The 24,210-nt window shown below is 40.5% G+C and overlaps 1 protein-coding gene across 4 annotated transcripts in view; it reads right to left on the bottom strand.

The window, feature by feature from the left end:
- Window positions 1-24,210, bottom strand: part of phkb (phosphorylase kinase, beta) — a 261,679-nt gene that overhangs the window by 45,251 nt on the left and 192,218 nt on the right. For all 4 annotated transcript variants that reach the window (XM_078210829.1, XM_078210828.1, XM_078210830.1 and 1 more), the window contains 8 exons: window positions 18,917-19,000; window positions 17,214-17,318; window positions 13,333-13,415; window positions 13,143-13,233; window positions 12,391-12,452; window positions 12,132-12,294; window positions 9,358-9,439; window positions 2,236-2,293 (listed from right to left, as the gene is read on the bottom strand). In XM_078210829.1, the coding sequence (XP_078066955.1) occupies window positions 2,236-2,293; window positions 9,358-9,439; window positions 12,132-12,294; window positions 12,391-12,452; window positions 13,143-13,233; window positions 13,333-13,415; window positions 17,214-17,318; window positions 18,917-19,000 (728 nt within the window). The remainder of the gene's footprint in view (window positions 1-2,235; window positions 2,294-9,357; window positions 9,440-12,131; window positions 12,295-12,390; window positions 12,453-13,142; window positions 13,234-13,332; window positions 13,416-17,213; window positions 17,319-18,916; window positions 19,001-24,210) is intronic.

Here is a 24,210-nt window from a genome sequence, read left to right as displayed (position 1 = left end):
TCGCTGAAGTATTTTGATAAGGCAAGTTTAAAAAAAAGATGTAGGTATTAAAGTGCATGTACCTCCATAACGAGAGAAATGGCTAGAGTACACAATGTAAGTGGAAATATATGTCTTTTTAGATTGTTGAAACCTGGGCAGTCATGCGCACCAGTGATCTGTACTGAGGCTTCCTATGCTCCATTTACTATCTGGATGCAGGCACAACAAGAATGATATTTTAAAGACAATCAGGAAGATGGAAAGTGTAGTAAGGAAGTGAAGAAGGAGATTTGAAGTGCTTAAAGGAAAGAAAAGTAGCAGTTAATATAAAATGAAAAACTAAGAGCTTATATAAGTATATAAAAAACAAAGGAATAGTTAAAGACAAGGGGAGTAGTGTTGCTGAAATGTTAGTATTGGGTCCATTATTGTTTTCAATTTTCATAAACAACCTCAGGTGTAGGGAATAACATTATAAAATTTGGAGGCTAGTTTGGAGGACATTGAAGGAAAGGTATTAAAAAGGTTTACCGCTACTACCAGGGACAAGGGATTTCAACTCTGAGGAGAGGGTGGAAAAGTTATGACTGTTTTCCATATTAAGAAGTTTAACAACACCAGGTTAAAGTCCAACAGGTTTATTTGGTAGCAAAAGTGTGGCTTTTGCTACCAAATAAACCTGTTGGACTTTAACCTGGTGTTGTTAAACTTCTTACTGTGTTTACCCCAGTCCAACGCCGGCATCTCCACATCATGTTTTCCATATGACAGAGGAGATTTGTTGACACCACAGAGGTTTTCAGGGCAATGAGAAAATTTGATAGGGGAAATAGAGAGAAAAAAAACATTTGTTCGGATCAATGGGTCAACAATTAGAAGTCATAGATTTAAAACTGTCAACAAAAAATCTGGAGAGGCAGTGAGGAATTCTTTTTCAGTCAGACTTTTCGGGATCTGGAACATGCTACCTGGAAAATGGCATCGGCTGATTCTGCAAATAATTGTATACATACCTGAGGATGAGAATCTAATAGGGTTATGGACAAGAAGGAGGCATGATTGCTCTTTCAGAAGGCCAGCATTGGTATGATGAGCCAAGTGGCCTCCTTCTGCGCTATAAATTTCAATGCTTCCATGAAGATTAGTCCACTTGGGATGCAAGATATCTATCTGTAGAAGATTAAGTCCTGGTGGAGATATTACACTGGTGTTTCTAAGTAATCATAGAATCATAGAAACCCTACAGTGCAGAAAGAGGCCATTCGGCCTATCGAGTCTGCACCGACCACAATCCCACCCAGGCCCCAGCCCCATATCCCTACATAGATACCCACTAATCCCTCTAACCTATGCATCTCAGGGATGGCCAATCAACCTAACCCGCAAATCTTTGGACTGTGGGAGGAAACCGGAGCACCCGGAGGAAACCCACGCAGACACGAGGAGAATGTGCAAACACCACAGACAGTGACCCAAGCCGGGAATCGAACCCAGGTCCCAGGAGCTGTGAAGCAGCAGTGCTAACCACTGTGCTACCATGCTAATGATGGCAGTAAGAATGCAGATGTACTAGGATGAGAATATAGAACTGTTTATGGAGTGAACTGCAGAAAACAAAAAAAAATGTTCTGAAAGAAAATAGTAAAAGTTTAGATGAAACATGTACCTTTAGCTGTTAAAGGTAAGATAGAGAGAGCAGAGGCTTTCACCGAAATGGGCCTTAACAATGAAAATATTGTCATTGGGCCAGACCATTGCTAACACTTTTGTTTAAGAAAAAAAACGTTGATTAAACTGAATAATTACAGACCAGTTAGTCTTACATTAGACATGGGGAAAACGTTAGGCACCTAAATTGGTTTTGTTGGAAGCACAAAATGAGGGACAGAAAATTCACACAGGATTATCACAAGGGATTAAAGGAGAAAGGTTAGAAAATAATATTTTTCCCCACAGTATTATAAGAACACTGAAAGCTTTATCACAACTGATTACAGGGACATAGACTTCATAGTGAAATAGATAAGTATTTGACAGAGGAGACTATACAAGGAATTTGGGAAAGAAAATGAGGTAGAGGTTCTAGCTAAGAGCTTGAATCAGCACAGGTTTCCCATTTCGATTGACTTCTATCTGTGTTTACATAATTCAAATAACACAATAAGATTTTATGTTAAGTATCTCAAATACCAAAAATGGACATTTAACATAATACATAGCACAACACGGTAAAGTAACGGCCAGTATACAGACCAGTGTTTCTTGCTGCCTGAACGTCGATAAATTCTTTCCAAACGATCTACAACAGTACCTGAAAATAGAACATAGCATAGCTTTTAACAGGACATAATATTGTACAATGGAAAACTTAGAGAAATCAAATGAATAAAATCAAGAACTGCTGAAAGCAGCACCATTTTAAGGTTTCAGGTGCAATGGTTCAGAAACTTATCTAGGATTAAATAATTGCCACATACATACCCGGGTGGTCGGGGCATGGCTGGGCAGTGCCAGCTTGACAGCACCCACCTTGCACCCTGGCAGTGCCCAGTTGGCCACAATAAGTGTGCCAGGGCAGTGCCAAGGTTGTGCCTGTGGGGGGGGGGGGGGGCTTGTGTGTGTGAGGCCTGAGTGGGGGTGGGTGATGACTGGGTGGGATGATGGGTATGCACAACGACTAGAGGCTTATGCGGAAGGGGGGTGAGTGGGGGGGGGGCTAGGGGGCTATGCAAGGAGGGAAGGAGGGGTGTGCGGGGGAATGGGTTATGCAAGGTGGGGAGGGTGCGTGCATCGGGGTCTGCCAGTGAACTCATGGGGAGGGTCCTGATGCCCCAATGCTGGGGGGTGGGGGGGTGGACACACCCTGCGCAATGTCGATCGAGCACTCTGAAGCTGGTTTAATACCGGTGAGCTTAGGCTCAGGCCCCTACCTCCTCCCTACAGGTGCAAATCTCCCTGCTGCCAGAACAACTGGCAATGTGTGGAAAGATTGCAGTGCCAAACTAGCCCACAAAATGTGTTAGTGAGCCTGATTTTCTGCCTCTTGTCCAATCTTACTGGCTCGACACAGCTCAAACGCTGTGACCAGCCGGTAAGATTGCCCCCTTAAAATATTTTTGGGAAGTTTGGAATCTTCATAGTGCCTTTGGGACTGAGACACAAATGGCAGTGCATGTTACCCCCACCACCCCAGCTAATCAAACTTCTAATCTTCTCAAAATGTTTTACAAAACAGTTGTTGCTTTAAAGTGCAGTCAACATTGCTATCTTGGCAAGCATGGTGGTCATCTTATGGACTCAAATTCCCCCTGCTGATATATATAACTCATTAATTTATTTTTTGTTATGGTTAAAACACAGAAAATATCTGCCAATGCCTATGCTCCACATGAGCCTCCTCTCTTTCCTCTTCATCTAATTCAATCAGCGTAACCTTTATTCCCCAATGTGCTGATCCACTTTCCCCTTAAAAGCATCTGTGCTACAAAACTCAATTACTTAAATGTTGACCAGAACATCAGAACTCCATGCCTAATAGTTGACGAGACTATCATTAGAACTCCCTACTCTTCTTTAAATTATGAGGTAAGGTCTTTTCAATGTGCCAACATGGAAGTGCATTATGTTTTGCTTGGATGTTGTGCAACTATGTTCCATTATCTATATTCTATGATATTGGATAGACTTGAACAGGTGCCGGGGTGTGGCGACTAGGAGATTTTCACAGTAACTTCATTGCTGTGTTTATATAAGCCTACTTGAGACCCTAATAAATAAACTTTAAACCTTAAGACACATTTTAATGAGCAGGACTGGGCCATAATTGCAAACAAGATCCAGAAATTGCAGGAAAAAATTTTCGGGGCAACTTTGTGCTCACGTCAGCTGCTGGTGTAAATGGTGATGCAGGTGCAAAATCTCAAGAGTCAGAAAATAAGATTGGCACTGGTGAGATCTCTTTTCCTGATTTTCCCCACCCATTTGCTGGTGGCATAACAAGGTTCCTGCCCTCAAAGGGTGGGAACATCATTTAAATGGATTTTACCAGGAACCAGGAATGGTTGTTGGAAGTTCCAGGGTATAGATGTTTCAGTAAGAGTAGGGAAGGTGGTAAAAGAGGTGGAGGAGTAGCATTGTTAATCAAGGATAGTTTAACGGCTGCAGAAAGGCAGTTCGAGGGAGATCTGCCTACTGAGGTAATATGGGCTGAAGGTAGAAATAGGAAAGGAGCGGTCATGTATAAGAAGGATGTGGAAGCGCTGGAAAGAGTGCAGAGGAGATTTACCAGGATGCTGCCTGGTTTGGAGGGTAGGTCTTATGAGGAAAGGTTGAGGGAGCTAGGGCTTTTCTCTTTAGTGGAGGATGATGAGAGGCGACTTAATAGAGGTTTATAAGATGATGAGGGGGATAGATAGCGTGGACGTTCAGAGACTATTTCCTCGGGCGGATGTAGCTGTTACTAGGGGGCATAACTATAAGGTTCATGGTTGGAGATATAGGAGGGATGTCCGAGGTAGGTTCTTTACTCAGAGAGTGGTTGGGGTGTGGAATGGACTGCCTGCAGTGATAGTGGAGTCGGACACTTTAGGAACTTTCAAGTGGTTATTGGATAGGCACATGGAGCACACCAAAATGATAGGGAGTGGGATAGCTTGATCTTGGTTTCGGACAAAGCTCGGCACAACATCGAGGGCCGAAGGGCCTGTACTGTTCTATGTTCTTAATATATGTTAATATTAACGGGCCTCTCCACTGTATGATCCCCCTTCACTGAATATTCAAACCGTGCCGATGCGATGTCACGTCGGCGAGGTTTACAACAGAAATTTAAAAATGGGATTCAGCTGAGGGGATCCCACTGGGGGTGCCAAAGTAAGTTTAGCCCTGTGGGGGAGAGAGTCATGCCCTAGCACTGCCACGGGTTGGAATACGTATGTGGCAGGGTGGCGCCCAGATGCTTGTGGGGGGGATCCTCTGTGTCAATAGGGGCGGGGGGGGGTGTTGGGGGGAGTTAAGCTTCACTGCTGATAGCTGCACCCTTGATAGATGGCATTCCAATCTTTGTGGAGCCAGCCTTGCATCCCCGCCCCCCCTCCCCCCCCCCCGACCCCCACAAGACTGACAGAAAACAGCTGTGCATCTGGCGATGCCAGTGCCTGACACTCTTGACAAATTATGGGAAAAGTCTGCCCCATGTGTTCACAGAACCTGCCATATTAGTGAAAAAAAGCAATTAATGGTGAAGAAGTGATATGACATGAGTTTCAATTTGCCTCAAATTGTTTCATTGTTGGCTCTCTTTATTTGATTCTATTTCACCCTATTTCCTTCTCTATTTCTTTCTCCATCCTTAGACTTGTTTAAGGTGATAAATCATTGGTTACAATCATATTGAAGTCCCAGATGTGCAATTGAAGTCAGTGTGCCATTATCAATTTCCATTTCTAGCAATTTGCAATGTTAAAGTAATACAATCTGAAAGGTGAAGAGAAAGGTCCAATTCCATATCAGGCTTGCTGCGAGATGCAGCATTTTCTGGACTGACAAACAACATTAAAAACTTATGGCAACCATTGGAAGAAACAACACTACACCAGAATAATTTATAACTGGCAAACAATAAGGAATTTGGCTTGATTGTACCTTATTAAATGCTAAATGACAAAAGGGTGTGTGTTTTCAATAACTGTAATACTGTGTGCAAGTATTGTGGAGCAGATTTTCCCCTCAACACCAAAATCTATTGGTTCAAAATTATATCTGAACCAGTATATAGAAAACTAGTACTACTCTAACAATAACAGACTGATTTTCTTTCTGATTTTCCCTCCCTGCTGGTCTTTTGTATAATAACAAAGCTATGGAAACAGAAGTGGATGCTTTAATGATGTGGGATCTCATCTCTCACTGGTATGCATCTAATTGCAATGCATAATCTCATGCTGAGCTCCAAATTATATGTGCACCTACTTAGTGAAGCATTCTCTTGGACCTTTGAACGTTAATTTCATTATGGTGACTGATAACTGTGCACCATAGCAACTTTAGAAGTTAAAATCTAGACTTTTACTCCAATCTTCTGTTTGTCCTACATTATGTGATTGAACGAGCAGCACAGGCTCCTAAACAAAAAGAATGAATGTGTTCATTGCCATTCATATTTAGGTAACGTCAAGACTGTAAAGGTAACAAAAAGATAAAATGAAGCAAAGAACGCACAATCAGAAGCTGTTATTTTCTAGAAATAATTTCATCACAATGCAAAGGGCAAGTTAATCCCTTTTGGGTGATGCTCATAATATGAATGTTTGAATACTGTAATGTTGTAAAATTTGTCAAATTATTTTGCTGCTTCAATTTGCTGTCTCTGTTTTAACTACTGTCGATGTTTTACTGACCTCTGCCTGATAAATTGGTGCAAGGTCAATATTCTGGTAAATTTGGAGTGGTGTTTTAGCACGAGGCAACTGTTATTCATTATATAGATTATAGAAACTTGTGTCACTGTTAATTCTGTAGAGCATGAACTTCAGCAAGGGCAGAATATCAGAAAGCAACAAACATAAAAAGGTACCGATTTTGAAAGTGGAGACACACTTGATTACAGCAGCCTGTTCTTCCTTCTAACCTGCCATTAGTGAAACAAGGGCTTAGACATGTCCCTCCCTAACCCTCCAGCTCCGTCTACATTCTTTAAAGCCACCCTTAAAACCTAACTCTGGGACCAAGCTTTTGGTTTCCTCCTCTAATTCTTTCATAAAGGTTCAGTATCCATTTATTTCTTCATCCGTGAAGTATTTTGGGACATTTTTCTATTTTAAGCACACTATATAAATCAAAATGAAAGAAGAAACAGGACTTTCAAAACCCAGCAGAGCCAGGGTTCCAAATCGTACTTTTGCAAGATTGAAGTTGGGATTTCAATGTGTCCTGGGAAAGCGAGGTGGGAGATTTGCTTCAATTAATAAAATGTATAAAAGGTGCTTTTGAGAAAAACGCTCACCAAAGAAGCCTGCTATAATCCTGTGTTTACAATGAACAAACAGACACTGCATCATTTGGGTGCATTCAAAGAAATATTGATTCCAATTGTGTCTGTAGGCATATGATATATAAATCTCTGCGAACTGCGGTAACTGAACCAGAAATATATACGTATAATAGCTGTAAGATAAATTAAATACATTTCACATGCCATCAAGCAATTTTTAAGGGTTCTACATGTATAAAGTTGAATTTATATGTTTCAATAAAATATTGAATTTACATGATCAAACAAAAATAGAGTTTTATATATGAAGCTTAATTACATAACAAATCATCTAAACAATGTTTCTCTGTTTTATCGATAAAGCAATGCCTTTAGGATTCTTGGCAATATGTGTTTCAGCACTGGAGGCAAAGGTGGGATATCAACAAGAAATGAAAAATTGCCTTCCATGCAACAGTGCCGATATGGTGCCTTCCTTGGTTTCAAAACATAGAACTGTGCTTAGTTAGTTCTTCTTAGAATTTGAAAAGGTAATTGAAGCTTAAATTAATGTAACAGCAAAAATTCCATTAAAAAACGGATTAATTCCCTGGCTCCTCATCTACATTAAATGCCTACCATGCTGCAATTTAAATTCGGCTTCTAACTCTGCTTCTCATCTGATTAAAAAAATTCTCAAGTATTTACTGGTTCTTCCCACAACAATGTTTTCTCTGGGCTCTGGCCCGAGATGCTCCCTTCAGTATTGCCAGCCCATTTGTTCCATCTAGATGCTCCCAGATTGGCAACACTACAAATAAACACTGCACCAGACTGGCCTTGCAATAGCTGAACTTCCTCCAGCATTAACATTTAAACTTGAGGTAAAATATGTTTCAACAGAAGCGTAATGCTTAGGGCCTGATTTTACCATTTTGAGTCTAAGTGCCGAATTTGGGCATCAAATAGATCCGAGCCCGGAATCCTCTTTGCAGCGCGCATGCGCAGTTCAAAAAAAAATCCGAAGCAGCGCGCCCGGGCGCGAAAAAAAAACAGCAGAGGGAGCAGAGAGAGGGGGAGGATGGACTTGGAAGAATCTTGCAAACTGCAAATAATGTAGCATCTTCTTTGTGCTGCCTAATTATCTATGGGAAAGGTAATTAAACTACAGTGTCCTAGTGAGCAATTAGTGACCTGTATAATACATTTGTGACCTGTAACTGGATTGTTGATGCTCAAATGTTCAGAGTCCCGTGGTGAACTTGGAAGAATTGTCCCCGTGGTGGAGCTTGGTTGGAAATAAGATACAAGGAGATTACTAAATCTTGTTTTCATCTGAACATTGCACAGAATTAGAGGAATTCCCTTTGGAAGATTATGTCAAAATTATAATCGCAGGAACTAAAAACCTGACAGTCAAATATTTGGGAAAATATTTCAAAATATGGATGGGGGGATATATATTTTGAAATATTTTCCCAAATTTCTCTAATTCCTCTAATTCTGTGCAATGTTCAGATGAAAACAAGATTTAGTAATCTCCTTGAATCTTATTTCCAATCAAGTTCCACCACGGGGACAATTCTTCCAAGTTCACCACAGGACTCTGAACATTTGAGCATCAACAATCCAGTTACAGATCACAAATGTATTATACAGGTCACTAATTGCTCACTAGGACACTGTAGTTTAATTACTTTTCCCATAGATAATTAGGCAGCACAAAGACGATGCTACATTATTTGCAGTTTGCAAGATTCTCCCATGTCCATCCTCCCCTCCCCAACCAGAGATCAATCTGAGCCCCCCCCTCCGGTGGACACCAGCGGAAGGCCAGGAAGGTGCTGCAGGCTCTCGAAGGACTGCAGGATGGTGGAGGGAGTTCAGCAATCGAGGTAGGTTGGGGGTGTGCTCTACCGAGGGGGGGCCTTCCTCCCAGGGGTGTCCGATCCCGGGGGGGGGGTCTGCCGGGGTGGTTAGCAGGGAGGTCTGTGAAGGATGGTCGGGGAGGATGGTCGGGGAGGATGGGCTTCGGAGATTCCCCTGCAGAATAGAAATCCGTTTCGGACTTTTATTCTGCAGGTCGCTAAAAACGCAAATCCGGATTGGGCCGCGCAGTGGTAAAGTGGGATTTGGCGGTAGAGTTGGGCGCGCGGTTCATTAAGTCGATTTAAATGCATGCAAGTGCATTTAAATTGTCGGGCCGCCCGAATCGGGTGTCGGTAAAGCTGCGATCTGCTCGGATTCGGGTGCAGATCGTGTTAAAGGCCCGATGCCCAACTTTACGGGCGCAAATTTTTGGTGAAATCGGGCCCTTAGATTGCAACCTAAAATAACTTGTTAAGCAGTGGAATCTATTTTGATGCAAAACATATTATCATTTTAGACAATGTGATAAAACCCACCTTCTGCTGTAATGAAATTAGGCCCTTCTCGTTTCAGCAAAATGCTCAACAGCACAGCTTGGCAGATAAGGGAGGTGCAATCCTAAATAAACACACTAATGTTTAGTTGAAAACACGAAAACTCCAGTGGGTCAGTAGAAACTACAAGTCTTTGACAAAACATTTTTAAAAAAAATTTCAACAATGGAGTTTACTTCGGGTTTGAATCCAGCGTTTGAATCAAACTATATCATAATTGATTATCCAGTAATGTTGGCATTTTTGACATGCTTTCTTGGAGTTTACTTTAACAGTTTACTCGTACAACACATGGAAACAAATATGAATAAATTCAAATAAAACAAAGTTGGATACATCCTACATTTTCAAACATTCTTAAAGTTTTAACTACAATTCCATCATTTTGTCAAGCCACTGGTTAAACCTGTCAATATTCTCCTTGTTACTGAAAACAAAGCTACAAAAATGTCAAAAACATCACAAAATTTAATATCAAAACATGCGTGTCCAGAGGGCTTCCTGTTGGCAAACTAAACGGACAGGATGCTGGAATAATCCCATAAAAAGTGTCAACTGAGAAGGATGAGTAAATCATTCAATGCAAAGGAAGAATGAACATGTTACCCAATGTTTGTTTTAGTACATTAGTACAGTCTATGATGTTGTCCATAGTAGAAGCAGCAATTACTCAACATAGGGAGGAAGGAATTTAAAAATAAGTATCACTGGAGAAAAAAGTACCACACAAACTAATAGGACTAAAGGCTGACAAATCCCCTGGACCTGATGGCATATATCCTAGAGTCTTAAAAGAAAGGGCAGAGATAGTGAATGGATTGGTTGTGTCAGGAAACAGAAATAGGTTTAAGTGAGCTCTATTTGTATTGTTAAATATTCAATTAAATATTGTGTTCAAGAGAGATAGAAGCAGGAAATTATAGACCAGTTATCTAACATGTCATTGGAAAAATGTTGGAATCCATTATGAAGTAAATGGTGGAACCTAATTCAAAAATCATCTTACAATCAGTTCTTATGCTCTTATTATTTTATGAAAGGGAAATAGTGTTTGACAAATTTTGGAGAGTTCTTGAAGGTGTCAAGATCATGATAGATAAAGGGGAACCAGTAAATGTCATGTATTTGAATTTCTAAAGGCAATTGATAAGGTCCCACATAAAACTACATAAGAGCTCATGATGTTAAGGATAATATACTACCATGGATAGAGGATTGACCAACTAACAGTAAACAGAGTTGGGATAAATTGGCCATTTTAAATGGGCAAACTCGTAACTAATGGGGTTACACAGAATGAATGCTGGGACCTCAGCAATTTACAATCTAAGGCCAAGTGTATTGTAACCAAATATGCTAATGATAGGTGGGTAAGCTAGCTGTGATAGGGACACAAAAGGGCAGAATTTTTGATATCTGGAGGTGGAGGATTTAGAGGTGGATAGGCCCATAATTTCCTGACACAAGTTGGTGGACTGATTTGCTGGCATGTTCCCATCTCTGAGCTAATGGGGAACATGCTGGTTTGGGTGAAACAGTTACCTGCCCTCTAATGGTGGATAGCCTAGGGGCTATTAAGGCCTTCCATCATCACAGCCATAAATTTTCTCCTTTCACCTATCATCCTTTTCCAAACCAAACACCTTGCATTGCCAGCAGCCACCACCCTCCCCCCCTACCCTCAAACACATTGCACACATCTTCAACATCCTCAACAACATGCCAATATGCACTTCACTGTTTTTGTAATTCTGACTTTATTTAAACGTACCTTCTTCCCCTTATTTAGATGCTGAGCCTTCAACTACTTTAGTCCCACATTTTGGAACATTCTCGCTAAATATTCTTGCCTTCCTAATGCTCTCTTCTGCAAAAATCTTCCAGAACATATTTCTTTGACAATATCTTCAAGTTCCTTTCCAAAATCCACTGCTTTTATTTTGAACCTGTGAATCCCTTTGGATCCTTTTATTATGTTAAAGGTTACATAAGTGCACTTTGCTGGTGAGCATGAGACACTACTATGATTTGCGAATACCAAGTGAACAATGTGTAACTAAAGCAAAAAGCACTCATACAAAAACATTATTTTCAAACAAAAATCAGAAAAAGTTCACAACAAAGGATTATGCTTGTGATAAAAATAAAAGGCTTTTGAAATGCGATGACCATTACATAGAGAACGAGCACAAAGTGGGGAGAGTAAACTATTGAAGGGATGGGAATGGGTATAGTAGCCATTGGCTATATTCCTCAGTATGTCACAAATTTCCGAATGTTTTCCATAGGTGTAATCAAGATTTTTCCTTATATATGAGGACTATATGTATATGATAAAGATGCAAATAATGGAGCATTAAGCACAAACATTCATTCCCTCCACCACTGATGAACAGCGGCAGCAGTGGTGCAGGAATTCACCAAGGCTCCTTTCGCAGCACCTTCCAAACCCACGACCACTACCATCTAGAAGGAAAAGGCAGCAGACACATGGGAAAGCCACCACCTGGAAGTTCCCCTCCAAGTCACTCAATATCCAGACTTGGAACCACGTGGCCGTTCCTTCACTGCCGCTGGGTCAAAGTCCTGGAACTTGCTCCCTAACAGCACAGTGTGTATATCTACACCATATAGACACCAGCAGTTCAAGAAGGCAGCTCACCACCTCTTCCACAAGGTCAATTAGGGGTGGGCTATCAATACTGGCCGAGCCATGCCTGTAAATGAATTAAAAAATGTATAATTTATTTCCTTACAGCCAACTTTTGCAGAATATCCATTGTGGGAGTAAACATCCAGTCTGAGGGATTTATTTCGGATGGTTGCTCGTGCTCAGACCCAGTTGACACACTTGCCTGTCGCTTCACTTTTGAATGTTTTGGAAATTCCAGCTCCTCAAAACTTACGAACTGTGGAATTCTGAAAAACATTTCACAAGTAAATCCTGTTTGAGGAAAAACACTATGAAATAAAAACAATCTTTTATTTAAAAGAAGGGATTTAGTTGGACCATACTCATCCTCTTCACTTATCCGAAGGAAGTCTAGTTGTTCCACTACTGCACCAGATATTAATGTCTGCAAAACAAAACCAAAGAGCTGTTTATGAAAAGAAAACACTGCTACATCATCAGCACTTTTTATATTAGGAACATAATGCTTGCACAGTGTAGTTATGATTAGTAAGGAAACTATATTCATTCATATTAAGATTCATCACACAAAGAATGCACAATCGAAAATTTTATTTATTTGGGCACAAAATATTATATTACCTGAATTTAGAACCAATAACTAGAAAATCTTTCAGATATACTGACCCATTCTTATGAAATCAGATCATAGAATCCCTACACTGCAGAAGGAGGCCATTCAGCCCAATGAATCTATACCCGACTCTCAAACAGCATCTTACCCAGACCCACACCCCCTCTGGCTATGCAAAGAGGTGAGCCCTACTTAGAAGAATCAGAGGATGGAGTATGAGCAACATGATAGATAGAATGGTGGGAATGTGAAAGTGTCCATGAGAGAATATGCGTCCCCTGCTAACAGATGCATAAGAGCTGTGAAGAGAGTCACTGCATGGTGCCACGATGAGTTTGATAGTGGAAGGAACTGAGAGAGGATTTACATCTTGCCAACAGATGTTTTGGCTGAATCAATCAAGCTAATAATTCTTAACATATGTGGTTACCCCCAGGTTTTTATTCACTTAGGAAATACCAAATACAGTTCATAAAAGATACACGTTTTGATTTCATGTACCTGAAGTCTGTCAACATGAACTTTCACTCCTCCAATATTACCATTTTTGAATGCTGCCAGCATGTCCAAAATAGGATTGAGTCGACTTCCTCTAAATGGAAAAAAATTGTATCAATTTAGATTACTTTTATAATTTAATATTTGGAAAAGAAATTGTGAAAAAAGCTTTCATAACAAAAATATCCCTTACTTTATGTTATCTTCACGGATCAAAACAAGAAAGAGAGGACGACGATTCATCTTCCAATACTGCTTAGTAAACTGTAGTAAATTCTGAGGACAAAATTGATGAAGAAAATTTGATAGTAAATTTTTACAATTGCTTGTGAAAGAATTTAACAATTTGTAACATTGGAAGGACTGTCAATACAATTACCTACGTACATCTTTAAAATTTTTATGCATCACACATGTATATGTCATGTTGTGAGCACCACATCTTTTAAATACAAGTTCTGTTTTACCTGATGAGTCAAATTTTATCTTCATAAAGCAGCAATGAAGTGCAATTAGATAGGCGTGGAACATGCAGCCAAAATAAATTGTGAAGCTCAAAAAGGCTATGGGCAATCAGGGCAGCTACCATTTAAAAAAGATGAGTCCATCCGATTGCTTAACTATTTTTTGAAACTTTTCTTAGCCTCTATCTTGTCTTCTTGCCCCAAGCCAAGTACTTATGTGGGCGGCACGGTAGCACAGTGGTTAGCACTGCTGCTTCACAGCACCAGGGACCCAGGTTTGATTCCCGGCTTGGGTCACTGACTGTGTGGAATTTGCATGTTCTTTCCATGTCTGCGCGGGTTTCCTCCGGGTGCTCCGGCTTCCTCCCATATTCTGAAAGACATGCTGGTTAGGTGCATTGACCCGAACAGGCGTCGGACTGTGGCGACTAGGGGAATTTCACAGTAACTTCATTGCAGTGTTAATGTGACTAATAAATAAAGTTTTACTTTATGACAGGAAATAAGGTTCTGAACATAATAAAGTATAAAAACAATTTACATAAAATTTATGAGACTTTAACCTATTTTCTGTGTCAGAAATGTTTTTCTGTGTCAACTAAGTTTTTCAGCAAACTTTTGGGTATGAGAGAACCTGGAAACTAGTCATTCACAGAGTATATCACATCTTGCCAGAGACTGTGGCGTTGTTCATATGGAAAATGCCTGTTATTGTACTATATATAGAAGTAACAGAAATTAAGATACAAACTTAATAGATATTAATATAACTACATGGCAGCCGATTTTGTGCACATACTCTTAGGGCAACAGCAACTAGTTTTGCTCAAGTGCTAGGTTTTCACATGTAACACTACATTGTGAGAATTAGCAAGATATGAAATGGTGAGGTGGAAAGGAATCGAATAGGAGGCCAATCCTTTTCTGAACTAAATTCCTCTTCTTCTTAGGCAGTCCCTCAGAGTCGAGGATGAAATGCTTCCACACTAAAAATGAGTTCTCAGGAATGAAAAGTCCAATGCACAGCCTAGAGTCTCTGTCACAGGTAGGGCAGTTAGATGGTGGTTGGTGGAGTGGATGGGTGGGGTGTCCGGGTTGCCACACACACTGTTCACTGTCGATGCTTGGCTTCAGCTTGCTCAGTGAAACCTGAAGTGCTAAGTTCCTTCTCGGAAGCTTTTCCTCCACTTGGAGCAGTTGTGGGCCAGGGATTTCCAGATGTTGCACTTTTTCAAGGAAGCTTTGAGGATGATCTTGAAGTGTTCCCTCTGTCCTCTTGGGGCTCACTCTTCTTGTTGAAGCTCTAAGTAGAGAGCTTGTTTCAGGAGTCTTGTGTCAGGCATGCAGACAATGTGGCCCATCCAGTGGAGCTGATCCGAGCGTGGCCAATGCTTCAATGCTGGGGATGTTGGTCTGAGTGGGAACACAGACATTGGTGTGCCTGTTCTGCAGTGGATTTGCAGGATCTTGTAAAGGCAGTGCTGGTGGTACTACTCCATGGTTTTGAGATGTCTGGGGTACATAGTCCTTGTCTCTGATCCATATAGAAGGGGGGTATCACTGCTACTCTGTTGACTGAGCTACAGAGCTAAGCGAGCTTGGTGTTAGGTCTTAGGTTCTGGTCTTCACTCTCTTCCCCAGGTGACCGACCACTAGCAGACTGAAGATGGTGTTAAATCTCATTGTCAATGTTTGCCCTTGTTGACACTAGGCTTCCAAAGTATGGAAAGTGGTCCACGTTGTCCAGGACATTGACGTGGATTTTGAAAACTGGGAGGGCAGTGGTGTGTGATGGGAGCAGGTTAGTCGAGAATGTTTGTCTTACCCATGCCTATGCTCTTGTATGCCTCGGTGAACATGTTGACAATGGCTTGGAACTTGGTCTCTGAATACGTGCAGATGCAAGCATCACCTGCATATAGTAGTTCAATGACAAAGAATGGGAAAGCCTTGGATCTGGCATGTAGGCATATATTTTCATATGCATACTCTCCAGAAGGAATTAATGAACAATAATGAGGACTGGAAACAGGAACCATTGCGTCCTTTCCTTTTTTCTAGCTGATGGAAACACATTCCAATTCCAACACTTTGTTGAAATTATGCAACTCAATGAAGTTTTAGTCTGGAATCTTTCTGGCCTATAAAATTCAATATCATACAAAACCATTCACTGGATTTGGTACCTGAGGCAATGGGGATGGCCACATGAAATTTTGTGTGGTTTTTGAAGAAACCACAAAGTCACAGAATTAGAAAATTAAAGCCACAGACACATTCAGTCTGTTGTGTCTATGCTGGCTTTCTGCAAAGCAATCATATCAGATCAGTCATAATCTCATTGAATGGTGGAATAGATGTGATGGGCCAAATGGCCTACTTCTGCTCCTAAGTCTTATGATCTTATATTCAATAAGAAATAGGAGCAGGAGTAGGCCATCTAGCCCCTCGAGCCTGCCCCGTCATTCAATAAGATCATGGCTGATCTGATAGTGGTTTAGTTCCATTTACCCGCCCGCTCCCCAATATTGATATTCAGTCAATTCCATTCAACTGTCCTTTCCCCATAGCTCTACTATTTATTTGTCTTCAGATTCCAATACAATCTCCTTTTGGAAGTTCTGAAGTACCTGAGCACATACTCAAGTAGTACATTCCAGGGACACACAACTTACTGCATAGAACAGTTTTCCTATATTGCCATTACCTAGTTTGCCAACCACTTTAAGTCAATGTCCTTTGCTTCTCGACCCTTTGGCCAAAGGGAACCATTTCTCGGAATTAACTCTTTACAGAGACCTCATAATTTTGAATACTTTATCAAATCTCTTAACCTTCTTTGAGGAAACAACCCCAGCTTCTTCCATCTATCTGTGTAATTCCTCCTTCTAGGAATCAATCACAGCATTTTTGAACTCTTTAACTCTACCTAAACTTCTTTTCACAAGAGGAACAAAACAATTTTCAATAAGTTTTGCAAAATATTATTGATAAGAAACTAATCAAATCAAACATGGAACATTCAGGCTGGCAGAATTGATTAAGGTATGCTATATTTCTGCAAAACTAGTTTGATGAAATACCTTGATCACCAACTGGTGAAAATCTGTGAAAGTTTAGTGAGGACTGGTTCACAATGTGCGAGTGTGGGTAGAGTAATGCAAACTGTTCCTAAAATGTGACTTTCTTGGAGATGTCAAGTTCATGCTTTCATCCAAGTCAGTGAGCTAAACCTCAGCTGACTTTACACAAATTCAAATAGGAATTGCTTTAGTGACTTTATTTAGGATATGAACGAATTTTGTTGCAGGGTTCTTACATTTTATAAACATTTTAAAGCCTGAAAAATAATAACCTAATCTTAAATTTATTTACAAAATTATCTGCTTATCCTTTTAGGAGTAAAGCAGTTAAGTCAACTCATTCTGGATTATTCATGTATACACAAATACATGAATTGTTTAACTTACTCCCATCAGCTCTTGCCATATCAAATAATGAATTCATGTTTGTGCTATTTTTCTGAAACAAGATTTGGACTTTTTTTTCTATTGACTCTCAATTTTACTCGAGTCAAGACAAACTCAGACCATGATTTCTTAGATAATACCTTTATGTCATCAATCAGCAGCAGAACATCTTGGGCCATGTAAAAGTCACTCAAATCAAATACAATGGGATAACACACAACTGTCTTTCCTAGAATTCTGTAAAGCTGCAAAAAAGAGAGATTTTAAATATCACTCGCAATTAAATTCTGTCTTAAAACACAAGAAAAGAAATAAAGTTTTAACATGCAGATAGATAATAAATACTGTCTTTACTAATGAAATGTGTATGATTTAACATTATTCATTGATCATCTGGGTATAAATATACACTTACATATATTGCAGCATTAAACAACATGGTCTATCTCTTCCGATCTCTGGGATGGGGGTTGTACCCGCGAGGTACCTCAGAAGATGCACTGAGGGACAACCCCGAAGTCTCCACACAAGAACTGCATGGGAATTGCCTGGGAAGTTCAAACTTCCTGCACTGGGAACCATTCAATACTCTGCCCTGTATCAGAGACTGGATAGTTCTGACTCTCTTAGCAGAATAGTTACCCAGGAAAAGTTAGAAGAATTAAAATAACTTCCAACTCCTGGATACTCCCTGCGCCCTGAGTACACCCCACCACCCCAAACTACCCTCTCAAATCCCAAACTACCCTCCACTCCACTGACCAACCACCCACTCTACCAACTACCCTCCTGAATACCTGACTATTCCTCCACCCCTGACCAACCTCTAGAGCCCTGACTATATCCCATCCCCAACTAGCTCCTAAACCGTAGCTATCTTCCTACCCCTGACTACCCTCCTGACCACCCCGATCAACTACCCCTACCCGCTCAACCCTCCACTGACCACTTAACACCACTGACCCATCTTTCTCCGTCACTGACCTCCCAATCCTCCAACCCATCTTACCCATCCCCTCACTTGACCACCATCCCCACTAACCACACCACTCCCCCATCCACCACTAACTTCTGAAGTTTCCTCCCCTCTCCCCGACCACCCATGACATGGCTTCCATTCCTCTGACTCTGCTGCCCTGCACTGAAGCCTCAGAAAGCTGCTGCACTGCACTTTTCTCACCTGGCCTGAGTCGGAAGATCAGGCGAGGAAGGTGCAGCTCCAGAATAAAGGTAGGAAAAAAGGAATGGACTGGCAATCCTGCTGCGATTACCAATCCTTGGAAGTTCTGGCCCATCATTATTTGATATTGTGTATCAAACATAGACTAATTCAAACTAAGATTGTATTGTCGAACTCATGCAGACACAAAAATGTCAACCATACTTAGTTACTTAAAGCAATCTAATCACTATTGTTATTCTTATCTAAAGAGCAATATTAGAGCTAGGGTAACTTCATTGCAGTGTTAATGTAAGACTACTTGTGACAAATAAATAAACATTGTTATATTAAAAATGTGAATTCAAAATAGAATGCATCCAAACCAAGTTATATTTCACCTCTACTTCATGTTTAGCTGCTGTGAGTGTTTTGAAATACAAGACAAAAATATCTTTCAAATCTTTGATTTTATTGTTTCTTGGACAAATTATCCTTTGCTCTATAACCGAGGTTTACCATGTTTGATCTGCTATGCCACAGGAGATTAACTATCACATACTGCATTAATAAACTTCCACATTATTTTGGCATATATTCCTTACATTATTAAAATGGTGATGATTGTGCATTAAACTCAACACCCAATTGATATAATTTCTCCTATAACGTTGAAACACTGACCTTTGATGTCCCAATACATCCAATGGGTCTGTTTGGTCTTCCAGACAATTTAAGCTTTTTATTTACGCCCAGGTGGAGATAGGCCTGCAAGTACAGTATTTATGAAAATGGACATCTCTCCAGAAATAAGTCTCAAGTGTAAAAAAATAAACATTTTGCTACAAACTGCTTTCTTCTAATGAATTTAAATCTACTCATTATGTGCAATTGGCGTTATTAAAATAAGTACTGTCATTATAATCTTAAAATCAGTACCAGCTAAATTAAAGACCTACTTATTAAATTCTCAGGGAGAATCAAGGAGAACACAATTGATACTCTGCCACATAAGCAGGCATTTATGCAACAGAAATGTATTCTATTGGGAGTATGCTAGAAAACATATTTATCAAGTGTTGCACCACTTCAAACATTTTCCTTAGTTTTGCGTTATCTTTCTAAGTTTGGTCTTTATGATCTCAAAAGTTTATCATTTCTTTTTAATGTCATTTAGGTTCATATTGCAATACTGTGATAATAAAAGAGCCTCTAACAATACATATGTCACATGTTTAACACATTTTAACATGGCAAAATTTGTTGTCCAAGTGAAACTCTTGCACGTATAAAATTGAATTGTAATTATAAAAAATGGAGACCAAATAATGTTACATTTAGCTGGTGTGATTATGCATTCTCCAGTGAAATCATGGCTTTAAAATGATATCGAAGTGTGACAAAGTATGTTACGATATCTGCAAAGCAGTCCATTTTAATCAAATTATTCTTCAAACTAATTTTATATCATCTTCTTGGAGATTTATAATGGTATTGGGTTCTACCCAAGAGATTACGGGTTAGATATTTATTGGCCAATCTTTCACACATAAAGGCCAGAATTTTACATTTTTCGGATGGACATACGCCTAACTCGGAAGGAACAATTCACCTAGTATCATACCTTGCGTTTACCCCGTAGCCTTGCAAATCCTTCCTTTTCAGATAATTATCCTTTAAAAAAATCAGGTTTCAATCTGCCTCCACATACTAGGCAGTGCATTCCAGATTCTACCTACTTGCTACATGAAAATGTTTCTTTGCATGTTGCTATTGCTTCTTTTGCCAAACACCTACAATCTGTGCCCTCTCATAGAATCCTACAGTGCAGAAGGAAGCCATTCAGCCCATCAAGTCAGCACTGAACACAATCCCACCTATACCCATAGCCCCATGCATTTACCCTAGCTAGCCCCCTGACACTAAGGGGCAATTTAGCATGACCAATCCACCTAACGGGCACATATTTGGACTGTGGGGCAAAACCGGAGCACCCGGAGGAAACCCGCACAGACATGGTGAGAATGTGCAATCTCCACACAGTGAGTGACCCAAGCTGGAAATCGAACCCAGGTTCCTGGAGCTATGAGGCAGCAGTGCTAACCATTGTGCCACCGTGCCGCCCTTTCCCACATGGAAAGCTCTCGTTCCTGATCATTCCACCAATGGGTTAAGTTTCGCTCTATTTACTCTCTCCAAACACCTTGTGATTTTGAATACCTCTATGAAATCTCCTCTCAACCTCTTCTCCAAAGAGAACAGTCCGAACTTCTCCAATGTTTCTACTTAACTGAAATTCCTCATCCCTGGAACGATTCTCACAAATCTTTTTTGCACCTTCTCTAATGCATTCATATCCTTCCTAAAGTGTGGTGCTCAGAGCTTAACGCAATACTCCACTTGAGGCCAAACCAGTACTTTTTATAGGTTTAACATAATTTGCTTGTTTTTGTACTCTATGCCCCTATTGGTAAAGCTCAAGATGCTGTACGTTTTATCAACTGCTCTCTCAACCTACCCTGCCACTTTCAATGGTTTATGCACCTATATACCCATGTCCCCCTGCTCCTGCACCCCCTTTAGAACCATAGAAAACCATAGAAACCCTACAGTGCAGAAGGAGGCCATTCGGCCCATCGAGTCTGCACCGACCACAATCCCACCCAGGCCCTACCCCCACATATTTACCCACTAATCCCTCTAACCTACGCATCTCAGGACTCTAAGGGGCAATTTTTTTAACCTGGCCAATCAACCTAACCCGCACATCTTTGGACTGTGGGAGGAAACCGGAGCACCCGGAGGAAACCCACGCAGACACGAGGAGAATGTGCAAACTCCACACAGACAGTGACCCGAGCCGGGAATCGAACCCGGGACCCTGGAGCTGTGAAGCAGCAGTGCTAACCACTGTGCTACCGTGCCGCCCCTTTAGAATTGTATCCTTTATTTTATATTGTCTCTCTGTATTTATTCTACCAAAATGAATCACTTCTGTGCATTAAGCTTCTTCAGCCATTTATTCACCCATTCCACCAAACTATGTCCTTTTGAATTTCTACACTATGCTCTTCATGGTTCACAATATTTCCAAGTATTGAATCTTCTTCAAATTTTGAAATTATGCCCTGTATACCAAGGTGTAGGTCATTATTATACATCAGGAACAGTAGGGGTCCTAACACTGATCGCTGGAAAATTCCACCACAAACCTTCCTCCGGGCTGAAAACAACTGCTCACCACTACTCTTTGTTTCTTGTTACTCAGTCAATTTCATATCCATGTTGCTACTGTCCCTTTTATTACATGAGCTCTAACTTTACTCACAACACTGTTGTGCAGCAGTTTATAGATTGTCTTTTCAAAGTCCATTTCCATCACATCAACAGCCATACCCTCATCAACCATCATTGTTACCGCATCAAAAAAATTTCCAAGAATATTGCTCGACCAGTTGAATATTTTCAGCATTTTGTATTTTTATTTAAGATTTCCAGCACCCGTAGTATTTTGTTTTCACGCTGAAAGCCACACAAGAACTCCCAAAATTACCAAACATTTGAATTTTTTCACTCAGTTGGAGTCCAAAAAACAACTATGGCATACCAGCAACCTGCCCTTTCCATCCTCCCAGACTTAACTCTGGGCCTGAACATGGATTGGAATTCTTAAAACCGTGCAGCGAAATTACTTATGATTGTCAAATGTTTTACACAGAGGGATAAAATTGACTCCAGACAGGCTGTAGGAAAAGGGCTCCTGATGTTAACCTTGTTGAAGACAACTAAAGAGAAACAAATCGGGCGGCACGGTAGCACAGTGGTTAGCACTGCTGCTTCACAGCTCCAGGGACCTGGGTTCGGTTCCCGGCTTGGGTCACTGTCTGTGTGGAGTTTGCACATTCTCCTCGTGTCTGCGTGGGTTTCCTCCGGGTGCTCCGGTTTCCTCCCACAGTCCAAAGATGTGCGGGCTAGGTTGATTGGCCATGCTAAAATTGCCCCTTAGTGTCCTGGGATGTGTAGATTAGAGGGATTAGCGGCTAAAATATGTAGAGATATGGGGGTAGGGCCTGGGTGGGATTGTGGTCGGTGCAGACTCGATGGGCTGAATGGCCTCTTACTGTACTGTAGGGTTTCTATTTCTATGAAATCAACAAAGCATTTTGCATAACTGAGTTCCTACTGACCAAAGACCTACCTAACCTGGATACATTAAAGACACTGAAAGAAAACAAATGAAGCCTCAATCACTTTTGGGGTTGTATTTGAAGAAGCCCATTGTTGGCAAGCAACAAAGTTCAAAGATAACCTGATCTTGTGCAGGAAGGGTGTTGCCTGCAGTGCTTTCTATCTCATTCTGTGTTCATTGCTTCTGGGCCAGCTGGCACAACCATGAGAGAAAATCATGTGCTACACTACAAACGGTGTCATCAAAATGCTTAGAACACTTTCCTGAGCCAATTACAAGTATATAGTAACTTTTGTTAAATGGCTAAAATACAATAGAGCGTTGTTGTTCAAAAGAGGAGTGTCAGAATTTTCTTTGAACAGTTAAAGCCATTCCAAATTCTGTAAGCACCAAAGATGCAGTTTAATTTTAAAGTATTTTTTTCTGGTATTTAATAAATGATTGGGGCAGGAATTTGCTGCAGTAGACAACCTTGTGGCATGTCCAGTAATTAAGACATCTTCCTGAAATCTTCTGCTCAAAATGTTTTTGCACTGTAAATGCTGGCAGCATGAGCTGATAACAGTGCACAAGGACAACAGGACATCTGGGACCTTGGTGAGCAATGGGACCAGTAGTGTATTCCCTTTCCCAATAAGATTAATGGATTAAGAAGTAACAGAGGAAGGACTGAAGAAGGCGGCAAATTCAATGTCAGACAGGTACATGGAGAGGGAAAGAAAGATCAGATTAAGAAAGAGAAAGAAACAAAAGAAAAATGTAAAAAAATTGAAATGTAACATTTTTTAAAATCGCCAACAATTTACTACATAGAAGAATGAGACCCCACACTTCTAATTGTTCATTTTCTAGGCCAGTGAGATTAAATGGTAATCATTGATAATTATCACATTGTGGCACAATTAATTACTTTCTGAATGGGTAATTGATGTGAAATTCAGTAACTTCATGAAATTGACAGAAATGTTAAGAATGAGATGCAATTTTTGCAAACTTAACAGTGGAGTGATGCAAATTGCACAGGAACTTGTGGTGATTTTCAATTCATGATGTCTCTTGCTCATCACAAATTTCTGGCCAACTTAAACATTAATAATGCTATGCATCATTCATATGCCTTATTTTTCAGTAAATTCTGGCCAATAGTCTTCTATGCAAAGCCATGGTTTATGCCTGGACATTATCCGGATAAAAAAAAAGTCTATTAAATTAAATATAACATTTAAATTGCACGGAGCCAATTTAATTACCCAACATTAAACTAGAAAATCGATTTCTGCCTTTTTACCCTACAATCACAACAGGCTAGCTCCATCAGAGTACCGCTGCTGTCTTGACTTGTTCTGATGAGGCCCAAGGATGAATTTGTTACAATCCTTAGATCTGTGTGTTCTGGTGCAATATTGCTGCTACCATCAGAAGTCCACATCTAGTTTAGGGTGCTAGGGAATTTAGGCTGCAGAATCCTTTAAGTTGAAAGAGAAAAAATAATTCAACTCTACTTTGAGACGCTCACTATAAATACATAAGGTGGAATTATACAAGAATGATTCTATGTTTCTAGCATGAAAAAGGGGGAGTTCCTGATCTGTTTTCTGGGCGAGTTTTCACGCCCAACCTTATGCACTTAAGCACTGAAAAAATGGTGTAGGCTGTTTTTAGCTGTTGCAGGCAGTGGGCTGGGCTTAATTCACCAGCCAGCCTGTAGAGGGCACTACTGCGCATGTGGAGACTTCTGATGCTGCACATGTGCAATTACAACAGCAGGGGTCTGACAGAGAGCTATCAT

The sequence above is a fragment of the Mustelus asterias genome, chromosome 4, assembly GCF_964213995.1.
Source record: "Mustelus asterias chromosome 4, sMusAst1.hap1.1, whole genome shotgun sequence".
NCBI classification, from domain to species: domain Eukaryota; kingdom Metazoa; phylum Chordata; class Chondrichthyes; order Carcharhiniformes; family Triakidae; genus Mustelus; species Mustelus asterias.
This window is presented reverse-complemented; position numbering and strand designations above follow the sequence as displayed.